This window comes from Hippopotamus amphibius, chromosome 2, assembly GCF_030028045.1.
Source record: "Hippopotamus amphibius kiboko isolate mHipAmp2 chromosome 2, mHipAmp2.hap2, whole genome shotgun sequence".
Taxonomy (NCBI): Eukaryota; Metazoa; Chordata; class Mammalia; order Artiodactyla; family Hippopotamidae; genus Hippopotamus; species Hippopotamus amphibius.
In genome coordinates, this window is record NC_080187.1 from 128,811,585 (window position 1) to 128,832,880 (window position 21,296).

The 21,296-nt window shown below is 38.2% G+C and overlaps 1 protein-coding gene across 5 annotated transcripts in view; it reads left to right on the forward strand.

The window, feature by feature from the left end:
* The window catches only part of IARS1 (isoleucyl-tRNA synthetase 1), a 103,853-nt gene that overhangs the window by 33,720 nt on the left and 48,837 nt on the right, over window positions 1-21,296 (forward strand). For all 5 annotated transcript variants that reach the window (XM_057719919.1, XM_057719922.1, XM_057719917.1 and 2 more), the window contains 6 exons: window positions 6,643-6,730; window positions 6,984-7,044; window positions 10,470-10,565; window positions 13,476-13,598; window positions 14,106-14,197; window positions 14,849-14,947. In XM_057719919.1, the coding sequence (XP_057575902.1) occupies window positions 6,643-6,730; window positions 6,984-7,044; window positions 10,470-10,565; window positions 13,476-13,598; window positions 14,106-14,197; window positions 14,849-14,947 (559 nt within the window). The remainder of the gene's footprint in view (window positions 1-6,642; window positions 6,731-6,983; window positions 7,045-10,469; window positions 10,566-13,475; window positions 13,599-14,105; window positions 14,198-14,848; window positions 14,948-21,296) is intronic.

Here is a 21,296-nt window from a genome sequence, read left to right on the forward strand (position 1 = left end):
AGCTTTTCATCCAATCAATATGATGTTAGCTGTGGGCTTCATATATGGCCTTTAGTATATTGAAGTATATTCCCTCTAAGAAAGGCATTTTTAGTAGAAGTTATTACAACAATTTTATCTAGCTACAAAGAGAGATTATCAGGATAAGGTTGGGGTTTTTTTGTCTTTTTGTTTGTTTGTTTTTTGGCCACCCCACACGACTTGCAGGATCTTCATTCCCTAACCAGGGATTGAGCTTGAGCTTGTGGCAGTGGAAGCATGAAGTCCTAACCACTGGACCACCAGGGAATTCCCAAGGATGTTGTTATTAGCAAGTAACAAAAAAATCTCTAATTCTTTGGACTTGTGGAAGGCATGGCCTGGATATGTATTGTTTAGGGCTATTCCTTTATAACCCATTACCTACAACAAAATAAGTATTCAGTGAATGAAAGCTTATAAAATCTTACCACGCTAGATAGGGGGAAGTAAATAGACAATAGAGGGGCCACAGTAGAAATAGAACACAGTTAATTCATTAAGGAAAACTGAGTTGGATACAATATTAGATAATGTCTGAAATTTTCTCAGAAAATTACTTAATATGTACCTAAATATTATTTTTAAAATGTTCTTTACTTTGATGTTTAAGTAGACATCAGTATTAGTAATCAGGACATAGTTTCTACATACAACTTAATAAACTTGTTACTAATTATATGAAAAATAAGTATATTTACTAAAATCAGTAAAGCTGTTGGCACTGGGAGGTAGCATGTACTCTCTGGTCATGTCTTATGATTTATTGTTTGGGAATCTTTTCTTAGGTATGTCATAATCAGTCATGTGCTAATAACCCTGGGGAAGTTTGCATTTTAATAAATTTCTTGGAAACCCAGAAAGCCTCTAAGAAATAATTTTCTAGTGGTGAATACATAGGTATGGTGCAATGTAGCGAGATATGTTTTGGAAGGAGAATCTGATAATGAGTTTCAAACAGCACAGCAAAGCCAGTTAGGTTCCAGTGTATTGGGTTGGCCAAAATGTTCATTTGGGTTTTTCCATGAGATGTTACAGAAAAACCTGAACAAACTTTATGGCTAACCCCAAATGAACTTTTTGGCCAACCCAATACTTCTGAAGCTGGAAATAATGACTCCTTCTTGGGCCTCCTGAAAGGAGAACCATGCCTGTTTTCGTGTTGCTGAATTACAAGACTTGAGGCAAGGGATGCAGAAAGGCAAATATAAGAAGTGGACAGAGTGAAGGGCAAGGAGTGTATTTTTAGGAGTTTAGAGAAAAACAGTATACAAAGACATATGAAACATGTCTTAGTTTACTGATTCCTCCTACCTTCTTCTGCATGTCCAAGCAACTAGTTTATCTACTTTGTTTCCCCTGGCCTAGGAAAAAGGCTATTTTTTTACCCAGAGTTTTCTGCTTGGTCCAGTGTAGAAGTAAATATTGCTTATTTTTTTTCTTAGTTTAGTTTTTTTATTTAATTTTTATTTTATATTTGAGTATAGTTGTTTACAATGTTGTGTTAGTTTCAGGTGTACAGCGAAGTGATTCAGTTATACATATACATATATCTATTCTTTTTCAGATTCTTTTCCCATATAGGTTATTACAAAGTATCAAGTAGACTTCCCTGTGCTATATATAGTAGGTCCTTGTTGATTATCTATTTTACAAGGGTGAGTCAAAAATTATCCTCACTCTAGCTGTAGAATGTATTTTAATTAAATTTTAGAAAAGACAAATACATCATTGTTTGACATAATCTCCTTGCCTTTTAATATCCATTGTCCATCTGTCAACGAGCTTTCATATTCCCTCATTAAAAAATATTTTAGGCTGAGCTGTAAGCCACAAATGAACTGCTGTCTTCACTTCATGAGAAGTGAATCTGTTCTCATAGGGCTGCTTTCAGGTGACCAAACAGGAGAAAATCCAATGGAGCAAGATTAGGACTATAGGGAGGATGCTTTAACACCTCAAAATGAAGTTTTTGTAGAATGTTGACAGTGTGAGCAGAAATGTGCAGACGTGTATTGTCATGCAACATCACATCGCCCTTGGATTAGCAGTCCTCTGCGTTTAATCCGAAGTTTAGGCTTCAGCTCTTCAACAAGCATCTCACTGTAATGAGCACTGTTGGTTGTTGAACCTTTTTCCTGATAATGTTCCAATACTGGCACTTGAGAATCCCAGAAAACTGTAAGCATCAATTTTCCAGCTGATGGTTGACTTTTGAACTTTTTCTTGGTCGGCGATTGAGGATGTTTCCATTCCATACTCTGCCGTTTACTCCCAGGCTCATAGTGATGAATCCATGTTTTGTCACCGGTAATGATTCTCTAAGAAACTTTCAGCTTCCTTAGAGTATTGGTCCAGATTTTGTTTGCAGATATCCAAACGCTTCTGTTTATGCTCATCTGTGAGTTGTTTCAGTACCCATCTCACACAAACTTCTTGAAACGTAAGTCTGTTGTGGATTGTGATATTTGTCTTTCTGTGGATGACTTTTCACTTAGTATGATAACATCTAGGTCCGTTCATGTTGCTGCAAATGGCATTGTTTTGTTCTTTTTTTATGGCTGAATAATATTCCATTGTATATATAGTACCATATCTTCTTTATTCATCTGTTGATGGACATTTAGCTTGCTTCCATCTTTTGGCTATGTAAACAGTGCTGCAGTGAACATTGGGATACATGTATCCTTCTGAACTATGTTTTTCTCCAGGTATATGCCCAGGAGTGGGATTGCAGGATCATATGGTAGGTCTGTTTTTAGCTTTTGAAGGAACCACCATACTGTTCTCCATAATGGCTGCACCAGTTTACACTCCCACCAACAGTGCAGGAGGGTTCCCTTTTCTCCACACCCTCTCCAGCATTTATTGTCTGTAGAGTTTTTGATGCTGGCTATTCTGACCCGTGTGAGGTGATACCTCATTGTAGTTTTGCTTTGCATTTCTCTGATAATTAGTGATGTTGAGCATCTTTTTATATGCTTTTTGGCCATCTGTATGTCTTTGGAGAAATGTCTGTGTAGATCTTATGCTCATTTTTGATTTCTTTTTGTTTTGTTTTGTTTTGTTTTTGTCTGTCTTTGTTTTTTTGATATAGAGCTGCATGAGCTGTTAGTATTTTGGAGATTAATCCCCTGGCAGTCGCTTTGCTTGCAAATATTTTCTCCCTTTCTGTGTTGTCTTTTCCTTTTGTTTGTGGTTTCCTTTGCTGTGCAAAAGCTTTTAAGTTTAATTAGATCCCATTTGCTTGTTTTGTTTTTATTTTCATTACTCTGGGAAGTGCATCCAGAAATATATTGCTGCAGTGTATGTCGATGAGTGTTTTACCTATGTTTTCCTCTAAGAGTTTTATAGTATCTGGTCTTACACTTAGGTCTTTAATCCATTTTGAGTTTATTTTTATGTATGGTGTTATAGAATGTTCTGATTTCATTTTTTTACTTGTGGCTGTCCAGTTTTCCCAGCACCACTTAGAAAGAGACTGTCTTTTTTCTCCATTGTATATTCTTGCCTCTTTTCTTGTAGATTAATTGACCGTAGGTGCATGGGTTTATTTCTGGGCTTTCTATCCTGTTCCATTGATCTATAAGTCTGTCTTTGTGCCGGTATCATGCTGTTTTGATTACTGTAGCTTTATGGTATAGTCTGAAGTCAGGGAGCCTGATTCCTCCAGCTCTGTTTTTGTTTCTCAATATTGCTTTGGCTATTTGAGATCTTTTGTGTTTCCATATGAATTTTAAGATTTTTTGTTCTAGATCTGAAAAAAATGCCATTAGTAATTAATAGGGATTGCATTGAATCTGTAGAATGCTTTGGGTAGTATAGTCATTTTGACCATATTGATTATTCCAGTCCAAGAACATAGTATATCTGTCCATCTGTGTCGTCTTCGATTTCTTTCACCAGCGTCTTGTAGTTTTCAGAGTACAGGTCTTTTCCCTCCTTAGGTAGGTTTATTTTTAGGTATTTTATTCTTTTTGATACAGTGGTTAAAAAGGAAAAAAAAGTTACATTTCTTTTTGGAGTAAATATAGAAGTTTTTGAAAATGTATTAGACTTAATCTGAAAAATAACCTCTAAGAGTATTTTCATTTCTGAATGAAAAATTAACACAAAAAATTAGAATTAAAATTAACATTATACAGAGATATAAAAAGTAAAAATCCCATATAATTTTCATATTATAATACTTTTATACATCATGCCCCTATTACAGATGAAGAACCTGAGATTCAAAGAGGTGGTGTATCATTGCTACTAAGAATCTCCAGTATGTGTTTTCTCCACACCACCAAGCATTTAAATCAATTCAAGTACTAGCTATCAGAGCTAGAGTCGGATAGCACAGATTAAGAGCTTAGTCCTACAAGACTGCTCTCTGCCACTGCACCGCCCCTTCAGAGGTCAGTTACAAGTTCCAATTGTCACCTGAGCTTCTAACCAACCTCTTCTTTGAGTCCGAAGAGCAATTCACAGAACTCAGAGGAATATTGTACTTACTAGATTACGAGTTTATTATAAAAGGAGATTGTAAAGGATACACATGAACAGCCAGATGAAGAAGTGCATAGGGTGAGATCTGGAAGGGTCGCAAGCACAGGAGTTTCTGTCCCTAGAACTGCAGTGGGGTGGGCTGTTCTCATAGCATGTGGATGCATTCACTAACCTGGAAAATCTGCAAACCCCATCCTTTTGGGTTTTTATGGAGGCGTTATTACATGGACACAGTTGATTAAGTCATTAGCTATTGGTGACTGAACTCAGTCTCTGACCCCTCTCTCATCCCCAGAGAGGGCTGGAGGTGGAGTATGAAAGTTCCAACCCTGTAGCCCTGTGGTTGATTCACCCTCCACCTGTTACCTAGGGGTTTTACAACAGTCACCCCAGTAACATAACAAAAGACATCTTTGTGGCTCCCATCACTTAGGAAGTTCCAAGGGTTTTAAGAGCTCTGCCAGAATGGGGATTAAGACAAAATGTATATTTCTTATTATAGTTCATAGTATCATAGAATTGGTACCAGAACTTGAGAACTTTGTACTTTTCAAATATTCCCTGGTATGGGGTTAACCATGGTGTCAATGAAGCCCTTTCCATAGAGCTTTATATGAAAAAAAGAAGATTGGTACCTTCAGGTTTCAATAGGTTATGGGGATCAGGGGGAAGTCAGGAGAAGAAAAGAAAAACTCATAGCCAGAAAAAGAATCTGTCTTAAAAGACAATTAACTTAATTCACAATAGCTTGTGCTATCAAGGGAAGAATATTGAGAAAGGGATGGGAAAGGATTGGGAGTCAGAAAAGAGATATTTTTATCATTTTTTAGCTATTCCTTAGGAGTAGCTAAGACCAAGAGTTGGTTTCTAATGATAGCTACAGGGAAGGAACTGTTTCTACATAGAGCCTGGCTCTGGTGTCTAAGGCTGCTTCTCCCAGCAAGTGCGTTTCTGTCTGTTTTGAAACTTTGAAACAGGCGAAGTTTCCTGTGCGGCCTGTGGGTCATGGCCATTCGTAGAGAGCCTTAAAGGCCACCTGGCTGAGATTTCAGTCATGTCATTCATCTGCCTGCATACAGCTCTTGTACTTGGCAGACCATATGTTCTGTGTTTTATTCAGAAAATATACCCTCCGCTTATAATGAAGCTCACAGAACTGGTGGGTAGCAGCGTTGTTTGCGGTAGTTTTTCAGTGAATTGCAAAGGCCTTCACAGTGATCCATGGATTCTCATTTTTCTTATACTGGATGTATGTCATAAGATTGAATATATTCTTGGATCTGTCATACTTTACATATGGGCATTTAAATTAGCCTAAATATTCGTAAGGGAATTTGTCAGTATCTAGTAAATTTTAAATGTTCATGCATTTGTTTCAGCTTTCCTCTTCCTAGGATAGTATCCTCCAGAAACATCTCCAGTATGGGTACCAAATATGCATAAGGGTATTCATTATCTCAGTGTCCATAGTAGTAACAATTTGAAAACAGTTTAACTGTCTAGCATTAACTGATATGTTAAAAATAATTTGTACCTCCATAAGATGGAGCATTATAGAGCTATTTAAAAGAATGAGAAAGATCTGTATGTGGTAATAGATGAGAAAATGTTCACAATGTTTTCTGTGAAAACAAATTGCAGAACTGTACTGTTATGTCACATAATTATTAAGTCACACGTTTACATAATATGCATGTTAAGATACACATAGAAAAACACTTGGAGGACTAGACACTGGAATGATAGTGCTAAGGTGGGGGGGTTGGGGAGTATAAGATTTTGGGAAACTTTCACTTTTTGATCTTCTTGGTTCGCTAATGTTATGAATTTTAAACATTCACATATATTCCTTTTGGTAGGAGAAAATAAAGATTAATTTACATAAAATAAATAGAGGTGCAGTTAACCACAACTGATGAGCTGCCTTAATAGCAGTTGATGTTTTTGTCTTTTTTGTATTTGGGAAGCAAGTGTGCCCTAGCATTCTTTGTGGTGTTCCCCTGTCAGTGCTGAGCGCATTGGATGCAGGTATATGGGAGCCCCTGGAGGGAAAAGCATGCTGATGCCTGTCTTTAGAGTAAGCCAAAGCCTGAATATTATTGAAGTCCACTTTTTCCCTTTCTCTCGTAGATGCCATCAGAGGAAACTTATACATTTTAATGGAAGCCAGATTGTCAGCCCTGTATAAGTTGGAGAGTGACTATGAGATCCTTGAAAGGTGAATATACAAATCATTGATTTGTACATTTGTGCATCTGTGCATGTGTGTGCGTGCATGTGTGTATCTTTAGCTTTAAAAAATGAGATACGTTATTGCCCAAATGCTGTATTCAAGTTTAGTTTTAAGTACTAATACCAAGTACATTCAGGTCACACATTTCAGCACTAACGACTTAGGAACAAGAAAGGATGTGGCTTTAGCCTCATTTCTTTGATGATTTTAATTGTGTTTGCCTTTCTCTTTTTTCTAGATTTCCTGGTGCCTATCTCAAAGGCAAGAAATACAGGCCCCTGTTTGACTATTTTATAAAGGTGAGCTTAGGTACCTTTACCACAGGAGCTCTCCACAACCCATGCATTTGATAACTGGAGTGGTATTCGTGTTCTTATTGTTATATTGTTTGTATAAGTGTGCCTGAATCCAAAAACCTGTTTTAGTATTACAAAAATTAAATTCTGTTTGTATTGCCTTCTTGTTTTAGTACTTAAAATCCTATAGGAATTTTTAAATACTTTTCTCAAATTATATAAGGAATCAGTTACATTGATAAGATTTATATGTATATATTTGTATTGTTTATAGTATACACATCACCCAGGGAAGTCATTGAGGTGCTTTTTGTTTTTTGGGTTTTGTTTTTACAAATTTAAGATAGTGCTAGAATAAAACTGTATGTGTAAAAAGTAAATAGAGATCATTTCAGGGAATTGACAAGGGGGTGCTTTAAGCTCAGACATTTAGTAACTTAGTTTTCATGAGAGTCACAAAGCTATTTCGTGTGGTTTTCCATTTTCTGGCAACAGAATCCACAGCTGTAGTTGTAAACCTCACCCCCAACAACAAAAGAATTTCCTGTTCATTTTTATTTATAGGTCTTGGAGTGAACTAATGAGCAACACTCTCAGACTTGGTTTTACACATTATGTGGAAATTATATTCAGTCAGATGTAGCATTAGCCAGCAAGACCTTACCTCACAGCACAGGATGAAATATTTGCTTACCTCTGTTCTGGTTCAGTGTAGAGATAGAGTCTGGCTAATGCAGGTGACCTCTGTCATGTGGGCTCTGTCCACAACATCACATCTGTCTCTGCATTTTTGTGCACCTGTTTTCCCATTTTTCTTATCTCCTAACTAATGGCATTTTTCCTCATTCCATGTTGCTACAGATGGATTTCTGAACACTTTACCTGGTCTGGTCCCTCCCTGTGAGCCTGCAGTCATTTGCCAACACATTCCTCACTGGCTGTTCTCCACTTGACACAAGGCAGTCCTGCTCCCTAATCACATCCCCTAATGTTGATTTAAACATATCCATTGCTTTCATCAAACTGGCCCTTTCTTTTTCTTCCCTCCCTGCCTTGGTTTTTATTAAGTTTTCCTCCTCTTTTTAAAAAAATCCTCACCTTTCTTTAATGTCATATCAGCTTGACATTCTTCAAGGCTAAACTCAGAAACAATCTGAAAACAAAAAAGCATTTTCTGAAATACTTCTTTGGTTTGTCCCTCTGAAAAATATCAAAAATACATTCTTCTCTTCTGTATCTTAACATGTTTTGTTTTATATTGTATTTGTTTTTATTTGTCTTAAAACTCTTATACTAGATCAGTGACCTTTCTAAATTAGAGATCCTATTGAGAACCGAAGGGAAGTTCAACCCTCTCAGAAAATGCACATGGACACAATAGATAGGAACTTTGAGGTAAATCAGAAGTCTGTCTAGAATATGCACTCACTTCATACTAGTTTAAGTTATTTAAGAATAACACCTATCTGGGACTTCCTTGGTGGCGCAGTCGTTAAGAATCTGCCTGCCAGTGCAGGGGACACGAGTTCGATCCCTCATCTGGGAAGATCCCACATGGGATCTTAGTTTCACGCAGAGCACATAAGCCCGTGTGCCACAACTACTGAGCCTGTGCTCTAGAGCCCGTGAGTCACAACTACTGAGCCTGTGTGCCACAACTTCTGAAGCCTAGAGCCCATGCTCTGCAACAAGAGAAGCCACAGCAATGAGAAGCCTGCGCACCACAACAAACAGTAGCCCCCGCTCACCACGCAACTAGAGAAAGCCTGCATGCAGCAACAAAGACCCAATGCAGCCAAAGAAAAAAAAATAAAATATCAAAACTTAAAAAAATAAAATTAAATAACACCTATCCATTCAGTTAGCATCCTGAAATTTCTAGAACGTTTGGTGAGTTTTAGAAAGATGCTGCAGATTCTTTGACTTAAGACAAAAGTCATCTGGTGTATACCTAAAGTACACATGTTATGAAATATTAAGTGGGAGCTGTGAGAGTAGATGCTGTCTGTGCAGGGCAGCACGGTAGTTCTCTGTGTGAGTGCTGACCCACCTCAGCCTTGGCAGGGGCAGGAGCTAAAACTGGACTTTGAGGGATAGGAATGCAATGCAGGGTTTTTTTGTTAGAAACTCTCTACAGTTAGAAACAGTAAGACACCTTTGCATTCCCTGTTCTTACATCTGATTCTAAGGACACACATATTATTATCTTTCCATGTTTAAACTACTGAAGACACACCTTTTGGTGTCTATCATACCACACCAAAAATATTTCAGGTGATTTGGGTTATAGCAATTAAAATTTCATAGTTATTTTTCAAGTTTAGTTTTAAGTGAATGCCAAGGAATTAAAGAGCTGTGATGTAGTTGAAAATAAAATTGCACTTAGAACCAGAAGACCTTTTAGGTCTTGGCTTCATCATTACTACTTGCATGATTTGGGCAAACCATTTCATCTTTGTTCAGAGTTTGTTTATCTGTGAAATTCAAATACAACTAGAATTTTTTTAGGGGTGGGGCTGCTTTGGGTCTTCGTTGCTGCTTGCAGGCTTTCTCTAGTGGCGAGCAGGGGCTACTCTTCGTTGCTGTGCGGGCTTCTCATTGTGGTGCTTTTCTTGTTGCAGAGCACAGGCTCTAGGCACGCAGGCTTCATTCGTTGTGGCACAGAATATTTTTAAAACATGGAACTGCTAATGCCTTTTTCACAGGATTATGGGAATAAATGTGAAGATCATTTCTGAAAGTACTTTTTACAAAGGCAGGAAGGTAAGAAAGCAAAGGGTCAGTTTGGCTGAAGCAAAGGGTACGTGAAAAGAAATACTAAGAGATGAAGGTAGAAAAAATAGGTCTGCAGTTCTATATGTATGAACCTGATTTTATTGGTGTTACAAAGAAAATCGAACTGAAAACACTTCCCCTCAGTGTTAAGTAGGTGGAGTACCTATACCTAGGACTTGTAACTTGGCTCCCATCCCGATTCTTCCAAGGTTTGCCTTTTATTACTGAGTAACCTGAGCCGGACTGAAAGGAAAAGGACCAGCAAAGCATATGCAGTGATTGAAAATATACCAGGAGAGGAATAGCTAAGGGAGCACGTCTTCTGAGACATTTTCCTGATAAACTGCATTTTGGGGCAGGGTGAGGTTGGAAGAACTGATGAAAAAGCACAGCTTTGTGGCTAAGGAAGTTAGAAATTTTTCTCTGCAAGTCTTCAAATAATTACTTCATTTATAAGTGATGAACCATTATTCATGGAAAAAATGTGTTGAATTAGCATGTTTCTTCCCAGTCTGAATTATTCTGTCTTCTATTTCTGAAAATAATTTTGCATGTTACAAGATTTTTCAGGCTCTTACCAAAAGCTGTTATTAAATTAACATTATGATATGGTATTGTTTTATTCTTGAAATCTGATAACCTTTCTTTTCCAGTGTAAAGAGAATGGTGCTTTTACTGTGCTTGTTGACGACTATGTGAAGGAGGAAGAAGGCACTGGGGTTGTACACCAAGCTCCTTACTTTGGCGCTGTGAGTAGTATAAGTCTTGCAGATGTGTTTATGAGCAGTAAACGTCAGTGGCCACTGAGTTGTGTCTGTGTGTGTGTGTGAGAGAGAGAGAGAGAGAGAGAGAGAGAGAGGTTTCTCACTGTTGTTCAAACTATGGAGTCAACCTCTTTTCAGGCTCACTGCCCCCAAAGATACATTATAAATTTTGCATCTGCAGTTTCTTTTCACCCTGAGGTGATTTTTGAAAATGGTGGGCTAAATCCTGAGTATTGCTGGGCATTTAGTCTTTCCAAAAGGCGTGCTTTGTTTTCATTCATTCATTATTTACTTGCTATACACTTTGCTCTTTATGATATACAGCTCTGGGAGTCTCAACAAGGGCCTAGAGTCATACAGTCACCACAACCATCAAAATGCAGAAAGCTTCCATCACCTCTGCTATGTTCTTGACTAAATACTGAATGATCAGAATGGAGAATTTGACCTCTTTCCTCAAAGCTATGCAGTGTGATTAATTTTAAGTTTTGCCCAGAGTAATTTTTCTAACAATGTAATCCTTTTAATGTAATTTGCATATGAATAAAACTGAAGAGCATAGGGATTAAGTGCACACATTTAGAACCAGACCTCACCTTAGGTCATAGCCCTGCCACTAACAGGCCATCCCTGGGTAAGTAACCTGGCCCGTCTGGACTTCCTTTTCCTCCTCTGTGGCCTAGGGGATAGTACCTGCCTGTCTGTGTAAGCGCAAGGACTAAATGGAGCCATCCATATGGAGTGTGTAGCACAGTGCCTGACACTGTCAGTGCGTGTAGTCACTGGGGACATACAGATGCCTCTCGGCTTGATCATTTTGTCAGTGAGAGAGGCAGCGATGCTAGTCTGTCTCTGGTAGTCATTTTTTTTCCATACTTAACCTTTCCAGGAATTTTATTTTGGAAATCTTCAAACATGTACAGATAAAATATAATAATTCCTTATGGTCACATCATCCAACTGCTTTAATTACTAACATTTTGGAATTTCTGTTTCATCTATCTCGTTCGCTATTCCCTTCCCCAAAACCGTTTTTATTTTGGCTGGAGGGTTTTATGGCAAATCTTCAACATTGTATCTTTCATCTGCAAATACTTCTATATGCATCGCTGAATGATGAGGATTTTTATTTTTCACAGTCACCACGCCATTATACATAATAAAATTAACAGTTGCTTAATATCACCTAATACCTGGTCAATATTCAAGTTAGATGGAAAGGAAGCATTCTTGATAATACTGTTTATTGAGTTTTAGGAACTAGTCAGATTTCAGTTATTCATAATTTAATGTCAGCTGGTATGGTTGTTCCATTGATAATAAGTAATGAAAAGATAACGTCTTGGTATGTATCTGTCCTGAACTGAATGCCAGGCAGGTTAATGTTGTAGAAGATCAGGTCTTTACATTTCAGCCTTGAACCCCACTTGGTAGACGTTTTCCAAGAGGCCGTCCATGCTGTGGCTTTGCTGGACGCTGTGCTGTGCGATCTCTCCACAGAGTCTGCGCTTCTGCATGACCATGTTGAGCATCACCTGTTACCCTGGCTCCATCAGGAGCGCTGCTCTTAGCCAGTCGGATTGGATAGGGCTGTTTGCTCTACCCCGAATGGTTCAAGTTGCTGGACTTTGGGGCTTGTCCTATCTGTGTTGCTGACTATTTATTTCAGGGTCTTGCTTCCTGACCAGGCTGTCATTGCCCTTGCTGTTAGCACACCCACGTGGCAGATCATACTAGGGAGCCCTCAGCACAGCGAGAGTTGAACATAGGCCCAGGTGGAAGCACACTGGCTTTCCAGCTTATCTTGGAGTCAAACCAGATATGGTTTCACTATTTAGTCTAAGACAGTCCCTTTAATTTTAGATTCAAGCAGCATAGCACAGAGGTAAAGACCTTGGACTCTGCAGCCAGGCTGTTTGGTTTTGAATGTGATTATTGCCACTTAGCAGCTGAGTTATTTCTTTGTGCCTCAGCTTCTTCATCCATAAAATGGAGATACTTGCTGGTTTGTCTGAGGGGAACACACGATGAAGACCTGTACACCGATCTGCCTTCCTCACAGGCTCGCTATAAAGGCTGAATGAGCTGCTGTGATGTAGTCAGGTGCTGAGAGCACTGTCTGATACAGCACTCTATAAGTGTTTGCCCTGATTATTGTTAGCATTGCTCAAAATGTAGCATGAAGCATCATGGTGTACCCAGGCTGCCTGGGGCCCATGTTACTTATTTGTAAAGTAAATAGTTTGAGGGGAGGGGGGTTGTTTATTTGTTTTATTTAATTAATTTATTTTTAAAATTTATTTATTTATTTATTTATACATGCTGCACCACCCAGCTTGTGGGATCTTAGTTCCCTGAGCGGGGGTTGAATCGAGGTTCCAGCAGTGAAAGCACTGAGTTCTAACTACTGGACAGCCAGTGAGTTCCTGTAAAATGAATAACGTGAATTTAGATCACTGTTGCCATCCTTTCAGGCGCTCCTTGACAGGATGCAAATCCAGATGCACATCAAGCACTGTGCAATAGGAAATGGTTCATGCCTTTCACCTGTATACACGTCTTTCTGCTTTGTGCATACGTGTGTATATACACGATGCTGTTGTAAACCAAATTCGATTTTGTTCATATTCACAAGTGTCATCTTCTCAGTGGATACTCTGCTGTATTAAGGGTTTGTGAAGTAATGGCTGGGAAGACTGGTCTAGTGCCTACCCTGCTGTAGGGCTCTGAGTGATCCTTGAGTTAACTTCAGTTGAGAGGATGTTGAAAGTTGGTTACATCTATATGTCAGAATACCAAAGAATTCTATAAGTCTCTCACCTCTATGCGCCTCTCCTGCCACACCCAGCCTTAACTGTTTTATTCTTCCCTCCACCTTTCTCCTTTTCCCTGTAGGATGATTATCGGGTCTGTATGGACTTCAGCATCATTCAGAAAGACTCTCCCCCTATTTGCCCTGTGGATGCTTCAGGCTGTTTCACAGCGGAAGTGACGGATTTTGCAGGACAATATGTGAAGGTCTGTATCTCTGTGGCTTAGAAAGGTGTCAGTTTCATTGTACTTCTTTCATTAATCATTTTTGTTGGATAACTTCCATATCTGGGATTTTTTTTTCCAGGAAGTTGATTTTGTTCTGTTTCAGCACATAAAATCAGTAAAAATAGACATATTATCAGCTGCTTTCCAAGGGTCTAGTATCTTCAGAGCAAGCATGCTGTAATTTAAAGGGTAGGAATCAGAGAAAATGGGCTCTGGTTTGCGGCTCCAGAAACAGCTTTGTGACCTTGGGGTAATCATTACTAATTGAAAACTTCACTACATTAAATGGTCCGGAACGTACTTTAAAAGCGCTCAGAGTTGTACAGTGACTAAAATGTAGGCCAAGTATTTTTATAGTACATTTGTTATTTGTGCCTTTTATTCATAGTAAAGGTATCAAAATAACAGACTTTAGTAATATATTATATTGTATTACTAAGTACCGCAGGATATTTTAATGGCTAGATTTTAATTTTTTCAAAATAGGATGCTGACAAAAATATCATCAGGACCCTAAAGGAACAAGGTCGACTTGTTGTTGCCAGCACCTACACCCATAGCTACCCTTTCTGCTGGAGGTGAGATGGAACGTAGCTAGAGCTTCAGATTTGTGGGTACATTTGATGTGTGTGCCTATTCCATCATGGTTCCCATATCATTTGTATCCTTTAGAGTTAGCATTTGAAAATTTCATTCTTGTTTTAAGGAGAATTTTATGAATTCATATATATATATATATATATATATATATATATATAGCTATTTCGTTCCTTGAGTGTAAGAAACAGACATGTACAAATATGTTTTGTTTTGGCATCACATTTCTCTAGGTGAGATATATCTCTAAAATTTTCTAGTGGAATTTGGTAAGAAATATAATGTGATGCATTTTTTAATACAACATCATACTATAAAGATGTGGGTGAAAATGGAATTTTCAATGGCCTTATGTTTTGTTTCCATGTTTCCTCTTTGCTGAGGTTAACATCATTTCTTAGACAAGTGTCACACAAGCAGAACTGTGTTTTTCCTTGTTCTCTTATTAGCTTTCACCTTCTTTGTATTGTGGAGGGAGATGACATAGACATTAGTATTTGCAATAGAAATAAATATCAGTAGAAGGCCTAATAGGTGGTGGTGATATCAGTAAGAAACTAAAGGTCAGTCTTACCCTAGGCCCCTGCAGACCTTGGTCTGACAAGCCATGTTCTGCATTTTTGCTTGCCCAGGTCAGACACTCCCCTCATTTACAAAGCAGTGCCTAGCTGGTTCGTTCGGGTGGAGCACATGGTGGACCATCTGCTGAGGAACAATGACCTGTGTTATTGGTGAGCAGTAAGATGTGTGTCTTCATAATGTCCTTTGTCATGTAGTTAGTATTGGTTTACATTTCCCTCAAGTTATAATAATTAGAAAAGCTACCTTTTATTGTATATTGTAATATTAGCTATTTTTTGTTCTGTTTATTCAGGAATGCAAAATAATTTAAATAATATTATATAACAGAAGTAGCATCCCTTGTATAGAGGAACATTTTTCTTTATAAAACCCAGTGGAGATGAGAAATTACCATTTATTTGATTTAAAGAATGGAATGACTGGAAAACTGGCTGTATTCTCAGTCCATAAACTTTAAACAATAGTCATTTTCAGAATAAACATTTATTTTTGGATATACCTGCAAAAGCCATTTACACTTTTTTTTTCCTTTTAAAAAGAGTTTTATTGAAATATAACTGACATAAACTGCATATATTTAAAGTCTACAATTTGATACTTTTTCTTATTAGTCATCTACTTTATACGTATTAATGTATGTATGGCAATCCAATCTCCCAATCCATCCCAACTCAACCCCAACCCCACCCCCCTCCCACCACCCACTTTCCCCCTTTGGTATCCATATATTTGTTCTCTACATCTGTGTCTCTATTTCTGTCTTGCAGACTGGTTCATGGATACCATTTTTCTAGGTTCCACATGTATGCATTAATATACAGTATTTTTCTTTCTGACTTACTTCACTCTGTATGACAATCTCTAGGTCCATTGACATCTCTGCAAATGACCTGATTTTGTTCCTTTTTATGGCTGAGTAATATTCCATTGTATATATGTACCACATCTTCTTTATCCATTCATCTGTGGATGGACATTTAGGTTGCTTCCATGACCTGGCTATTGTAAATAGTGCTGCAATGATCATTGGGGTGCCTGTGTCTTTTTGAATTATGGTTTTTTTCTGGGTAGTGACTGTGTCAATTTACATTCCCACCAACAGTGCAAGAGTGTTCCCTTTTCTCCACACCCTCTCCACCATTTACTGTTTGTAGATTTTCTGATGATGCCCATTCTAACTGGTGTGAGGAAATGCCTCATTGTAGTTCTGATTTGCATTCCTCTAATAATTGGTGATGTTCAGCATCTTTTCATGTGCCTTTTGGCCATCTGTATGTCTTCTTTGGAGAAATGCCTATTTAGGTCTTCTGCCCATTTTTTGATTGGGTTGTTGTTTTCTTGATATTGAGCTGCATGAACTGTTTATATATTTTGGAGATTAATCCTTTGATGATTTGTATGCAGATGTTTTCTCCCATTCTGAGGGTCTTTTTTTCATCTTGTTTATAGTTTCCTTTGCTGTGCAAAGGCTTTGAAGTTTCATTAGGTCCCACTTATTTATTTTTGTTTTTATTTCCATTACTCTAGGAGGTGGGTCAAAAGAGATCTTGCTGTGATTTATATCAAAGTGTGTTCTTCCTATGTTTTCCTCTAGGAGTTTTATAGTGTCTGGCCTTACATTTAGGTCTTTAATCCATATTGAGTTTATTTTTGTGTATGGTGTTAGGGAGTGTTCCAATTTCATTCTTTTACATGTAGCTGTCCAGTTCACCCAGCACCACTTATTGAAGAGACTGTCTTTCCTCCATTGTATATCCTTGCCTCTTTTGTCATAAATTAGTTGACCATAAGTGCGTGGGTTTATCTCTGGGCTCTCTATCCTGTTCCATTGATCTATATCTCTGTTTTTGTGCCAGTACCATATTGTCTTGATTACTGTAGCTTTGGAGTATAGTCTGAAGTCAGAGAGTATGATTCCTCTGGCTCTGTTTTTCTTTCTCAAGATTGCTTTGGCTGTTTGGGGTCTTTTTTGTCTCCATAGAAATTTTAAGATTTCTTGTTCTAGTTCTGTGAAAAATGCCATTGGTAATTTGATAGGGATTGCATTGACTCTATAGATTGCTTTGGGTCGTATAGTCATTTTCACAATATTGATTCTGCCAGTCCAAGAGCGTTGTATACCTCTCCATCTGTTTGTGTCATTTTTTTTGTTGTTTTTTTCTGGCTGCATTGGGTCTTCATTGCTGTGTGTATGGGCTTTCTGTAGTTGCAGCAAGCAAGGACTACTCTTCATTGCACTATGCAGGCTTCTCATTGCAGTGGCTTCTCTTGTTGTGGAGCATGGTCCCTAGGCACATGGGCTTCAGTAGTTGCAGCACGCAGGCTCAGTATTTGTGGCTCACAGGCTCTAGAACACAGGCTTAGTAGTTGTAGCACATGGGCTTAGTTGCTCCTCGGCATGTGGGATCTTCCCAGACCAGGGCATGAACCCATGTCCCCTGCATTGGGAGGCAGATTCTTAACCACTGCGCCACCAGGGAAGCCCCTGTTTGTGTCATCTTTGATTTCTTTCATCAGATTCTTATAGTTTTCAGAATACAGGTCTTTTACCTCCTTAGGTAGGTTTATTCCTAGGTATTTTATTCTTTTTGTTGCAGTGGTGAATGGGATTATTTCCTTAATTTCTCTTTATTATCTTTCATTATTAGTATATAGGGATGCAAGAGATTTCTGTGCATTAATTTTGCATCCTGCAACTTTACCAAATTCGTTGATTAGCTCTAGTAGTTTTCTGGTGGCATCTTTGGATTTTTTATGTATACTCTCATGTCATCTGCAAACAGTGACAGTTTTACTTCTTATCCAATTTGAATTTCTTTTATTTGTTTTGCTTCTCTGATAGCCGTGGCTAAAACTTCCAAAACTGTGCTGAATTAGAGGAAATGCTTTCAGTTTTTAACCATTGAGGGTGATGTTTGCTGTGGGTTTGTCATATATGGCCTTTATTATGTTGAGGTAGGTTCCCTCTGTGCCCATTTTCTGGAGAGTTTTTATCATAAATGGGTGTTGTATTTTATCAAAAGCTTTTTCTGTATTTATGGAGATGATCGTATGGTTTTTATTCTTCAGTTTGTTCATATGGTGCATCACATTGGTTGACTTGTGTATATTGAAGAATCCTTGCATCCTTGGGATAAATCACACCTGATCATGGTGTATGATCCTTTTGATGTGTTGTTGGATTCTGTTTGCTAGTATTTTGTTGAAGATTTTTGTGTCTATATTCATCAATGATATTCTTCTGTTAAGTTTCTTTCTTCCTTTTTTTTTTTTTTTTGTAAGTTTCTTTTTTGTAATATCAATGTCTGGTTTTGGTATCAAGGTGACGGTGGCCTCATAGAATGAGTTTGGGAGTGTTGCTTCCCCTGCAGTGTTTTGGAAGAGTTTGAGAAGGATGGGTGTTAGCTCTTCTCTAAATGATAGAATTCACCTATGAAACCATCTGTTCCTGGACTTTTGTTTGTTGTAAGATTTTGAATCACAGTTTCAATTTCATTACTTGTGATTGGTCTCTTCATATTTTCTATTTCCTCCTGATTCAGTCCTGGAAGGTTATACCTTTCTAAGAATTTGTCCATTTCTTCCACGTTGTCCCTTTTTTTGGCATATAGTTGCTTGTCTTTTATTGATGTTTTTTATTTCTGCGGTGTCCGTTGTAACTTCTCCTGTTTCATTTCTAATTTTATTCGAGTCCTCTCCCTTTTTTTCTTGATAAGTCTGGCTAAAGATTTATCAATTTTGTTTATCTTATCCAAGAACCAGCTTTTAGTTTTATTGATGTTTGCTATTGTTTTCTTTGTTTCTATTTCACTTATTTCTGCTCTGATCTTTATGATTTCTTTGCTTTTAGTAACTTTGGGTTTTGTTTGTTCTTCTTTCTCTATTTTCTTTAGGTGTAAGATTAGATTGTTTATTTGGGATTTTTCTTGTTTCTTGAGGTAGGATTGTAATGCTATGAACTTCCTTAGAACTGCTTTTGCTGCATCCCATAGATTTTGGATCATTGTGTTTTCATTGTCATTTGTCTCTAGGTATTTTTTGATTTCCAGTTTGATTTCTTCAGTGATCTCTTGGTTATTTAGTAGTGTATTATTTAGCCTCCATGTGCTTGTGTTTTTCGGTTTTTTTTCCTGTAATTGATTTCTTATCTCATAGCATTGTGGTCAGAAAAGATGCTTGATACAATTTCAATTTTCTTAAATTTACCAAGGCTTGATTTATGACCCAAGATGTGATCTATCCTGGAACATGTTCTGTGTGTACTTGAGGAGAAAGTGTAATCTGCTATTTTGGGATGGAGTGTCCTATAAATATCAATTAAATCTTTATGGTCTGTTGTGTCATTTAAAGCTTGTCTTTGCTTATTAATTTTCTGTCTGGATGATCTGTCCATTGGTGTAAGTGGGGTGTTAAAGTCCCCCACTATTATTGTGTTACTGTCCATTTCCTCTTTTATAGTTGTTGGCATTTGCCTTATGTGTTGAGGTGCTCCTGTGTTGGGTGCATATGTATTTATAATTGTTATATCCTCTTCTTGGATTGATCCCTTGATCATTATGTAGTGCCCTTTTTGTCTTTTGCAATATTCTTTCTTTATTTTAAAGTCTATTTTATTTGATATGAGTATTGCTACTCCAGCTTTCTTTTGATTTCCATTTGCATGGAATATCATTTTCCATCCCCTCACTTTCAGTCTGTGTGTCCCTAGGTCTGAAGTGGGTCTCTTGTAGACAGCATATATATGGGTCTTGTTTCAGCCAGTCTTTGTCTTTTGGTTGGAGCATTTAATCCATTTACATTCAAGGTAATTATCAATATGTATGTTCCTATTACTATTTTCTTAATTGTTTTGGGTTTGTTTTTGTAGGTCCTTTTCTTCTCTTGTATTTCCCCCTTAGAGAAGTTCCTTTAGCATTTGTTATAGGGCTGGTTTGGTGGTGCTGAGTTCTCTTAGCTTTTGCTTGTCTGTAAAGCTTTTGATTTCTCTGTCCAATCTGAATGAGATCCTTGCTGTAGGTTCTTCCCTTTCATCACTTTAAAAATATTGTGGCACTCCCTTCTGGCCTGCAGTGTTTCTGCTGAGAAATCAGCTGTTAACCTTATGGGAGTTCCCTTGTATATTATTTGTTGTTTTTCCCTTGTTGCTTTTAATTTTTCTTTGTCTTTAATTTTTGTCAGTTTGACAACTATGTATCTTGGTGTGTTTCTCCTTGGGTTTATCCTGCCCATGACTTTGTGCTTGTTGGACTTGGCTGACTATTTCCTTTCCCATATTAGAGAATTTTTCGACTGTAATCTCTTCAAATATTTTCTTGAGTCATTTCTCTCTTTCTTCTCCTTCTGGGACCCCTATAATGCAAATGTTGGTGCATTTAACGTTTTCCCAGAGGTCTCTAAACTGCCTTCATTTCTCTTCATTCTTTTTTCTATGTTGCAGCAGTGATTTCCTCCATTCTGTCTTCCAGGTCACTTATCCGTTCTTCTGCCTCAGTTATCCACTGTTGATTCTTTCCAGTGTATTTTTCATTTCAGTTATTGTATTGCTTATCTCTGTTCTTTAATTCTAGGTCTTTATTAAACATTTCTTGCATCTTTTCAATCTCTGCATCCATTCTATTTCCAAGGTCCTGGATCATCTTCACTATCATTATCATGAATTCTTTTTCTGGAAGGTTTTCTATCTCCACTTTATTTAGTCGTTTTTCTGCAGTTTTATCTTGTTCCCTCATCTGTTACAAAGTCCTCTTCCTTTTCGTTTTCTTTATCTTTCTGTGGCTGTGGTTTTTGTCTGCAGGCTGCAGGATTATAGTTCTTGCTCCTGCTGTCTGCCCTCTGGTGGATGAGGCTATCTAAGAGGCTTGTGCATGTTTTCTGATGGGAGGGACTGGTGGTGGGTAGAGCTGAGTGATACTCTGGTGGGCAGAGCTCAGTAAAACTTTAATTCTCTTGTGTGCTGATGGGTGGGGTTGAGGTCCCTCCCTTTTGGTTGTTTGGCCTGAGGCAACCCAGCACTGGAACCTACAGGCTCTTTTTGGGGGCTGTTGTCAGACTCATGGCAATGAGTACTTCCTAGAACCTCTGCTGCCAGTGTTCTTGTCCCCTCAGTGAGCCACAACCTCCCCCTGCCTCTGTAGGAGACCCTCCAACACTAGCAGGTAAGTTTTCCTCACTTTTCTATGGAGTCACTGCTCCTTCCCTCTGGGTCCTGGTGCACACACTACTTTGTGTGTGCCCTCCAAGAGTGGAGTCTGTGTTCGCCCAGTCCTGTGGAGGTCCTGCAGTCAGATCCTGCTGGCCTTCAAAGTCTGATTCTCTGGGGATTCCTCCTCCTGTTGCCAGACCCTCAGTTTGAGAAGCCTGGTGTAGGGCTCAGAACCTTCACTCCAGTGGGTGGACTTCTGTGCTATAACTATTCTCCAGTTTGTGAATCGCCCACCCAGCGATTATGGGATTTGATTTTATGCGTCCCTACTACTATCTTATTGCGGCTCTCCTTTG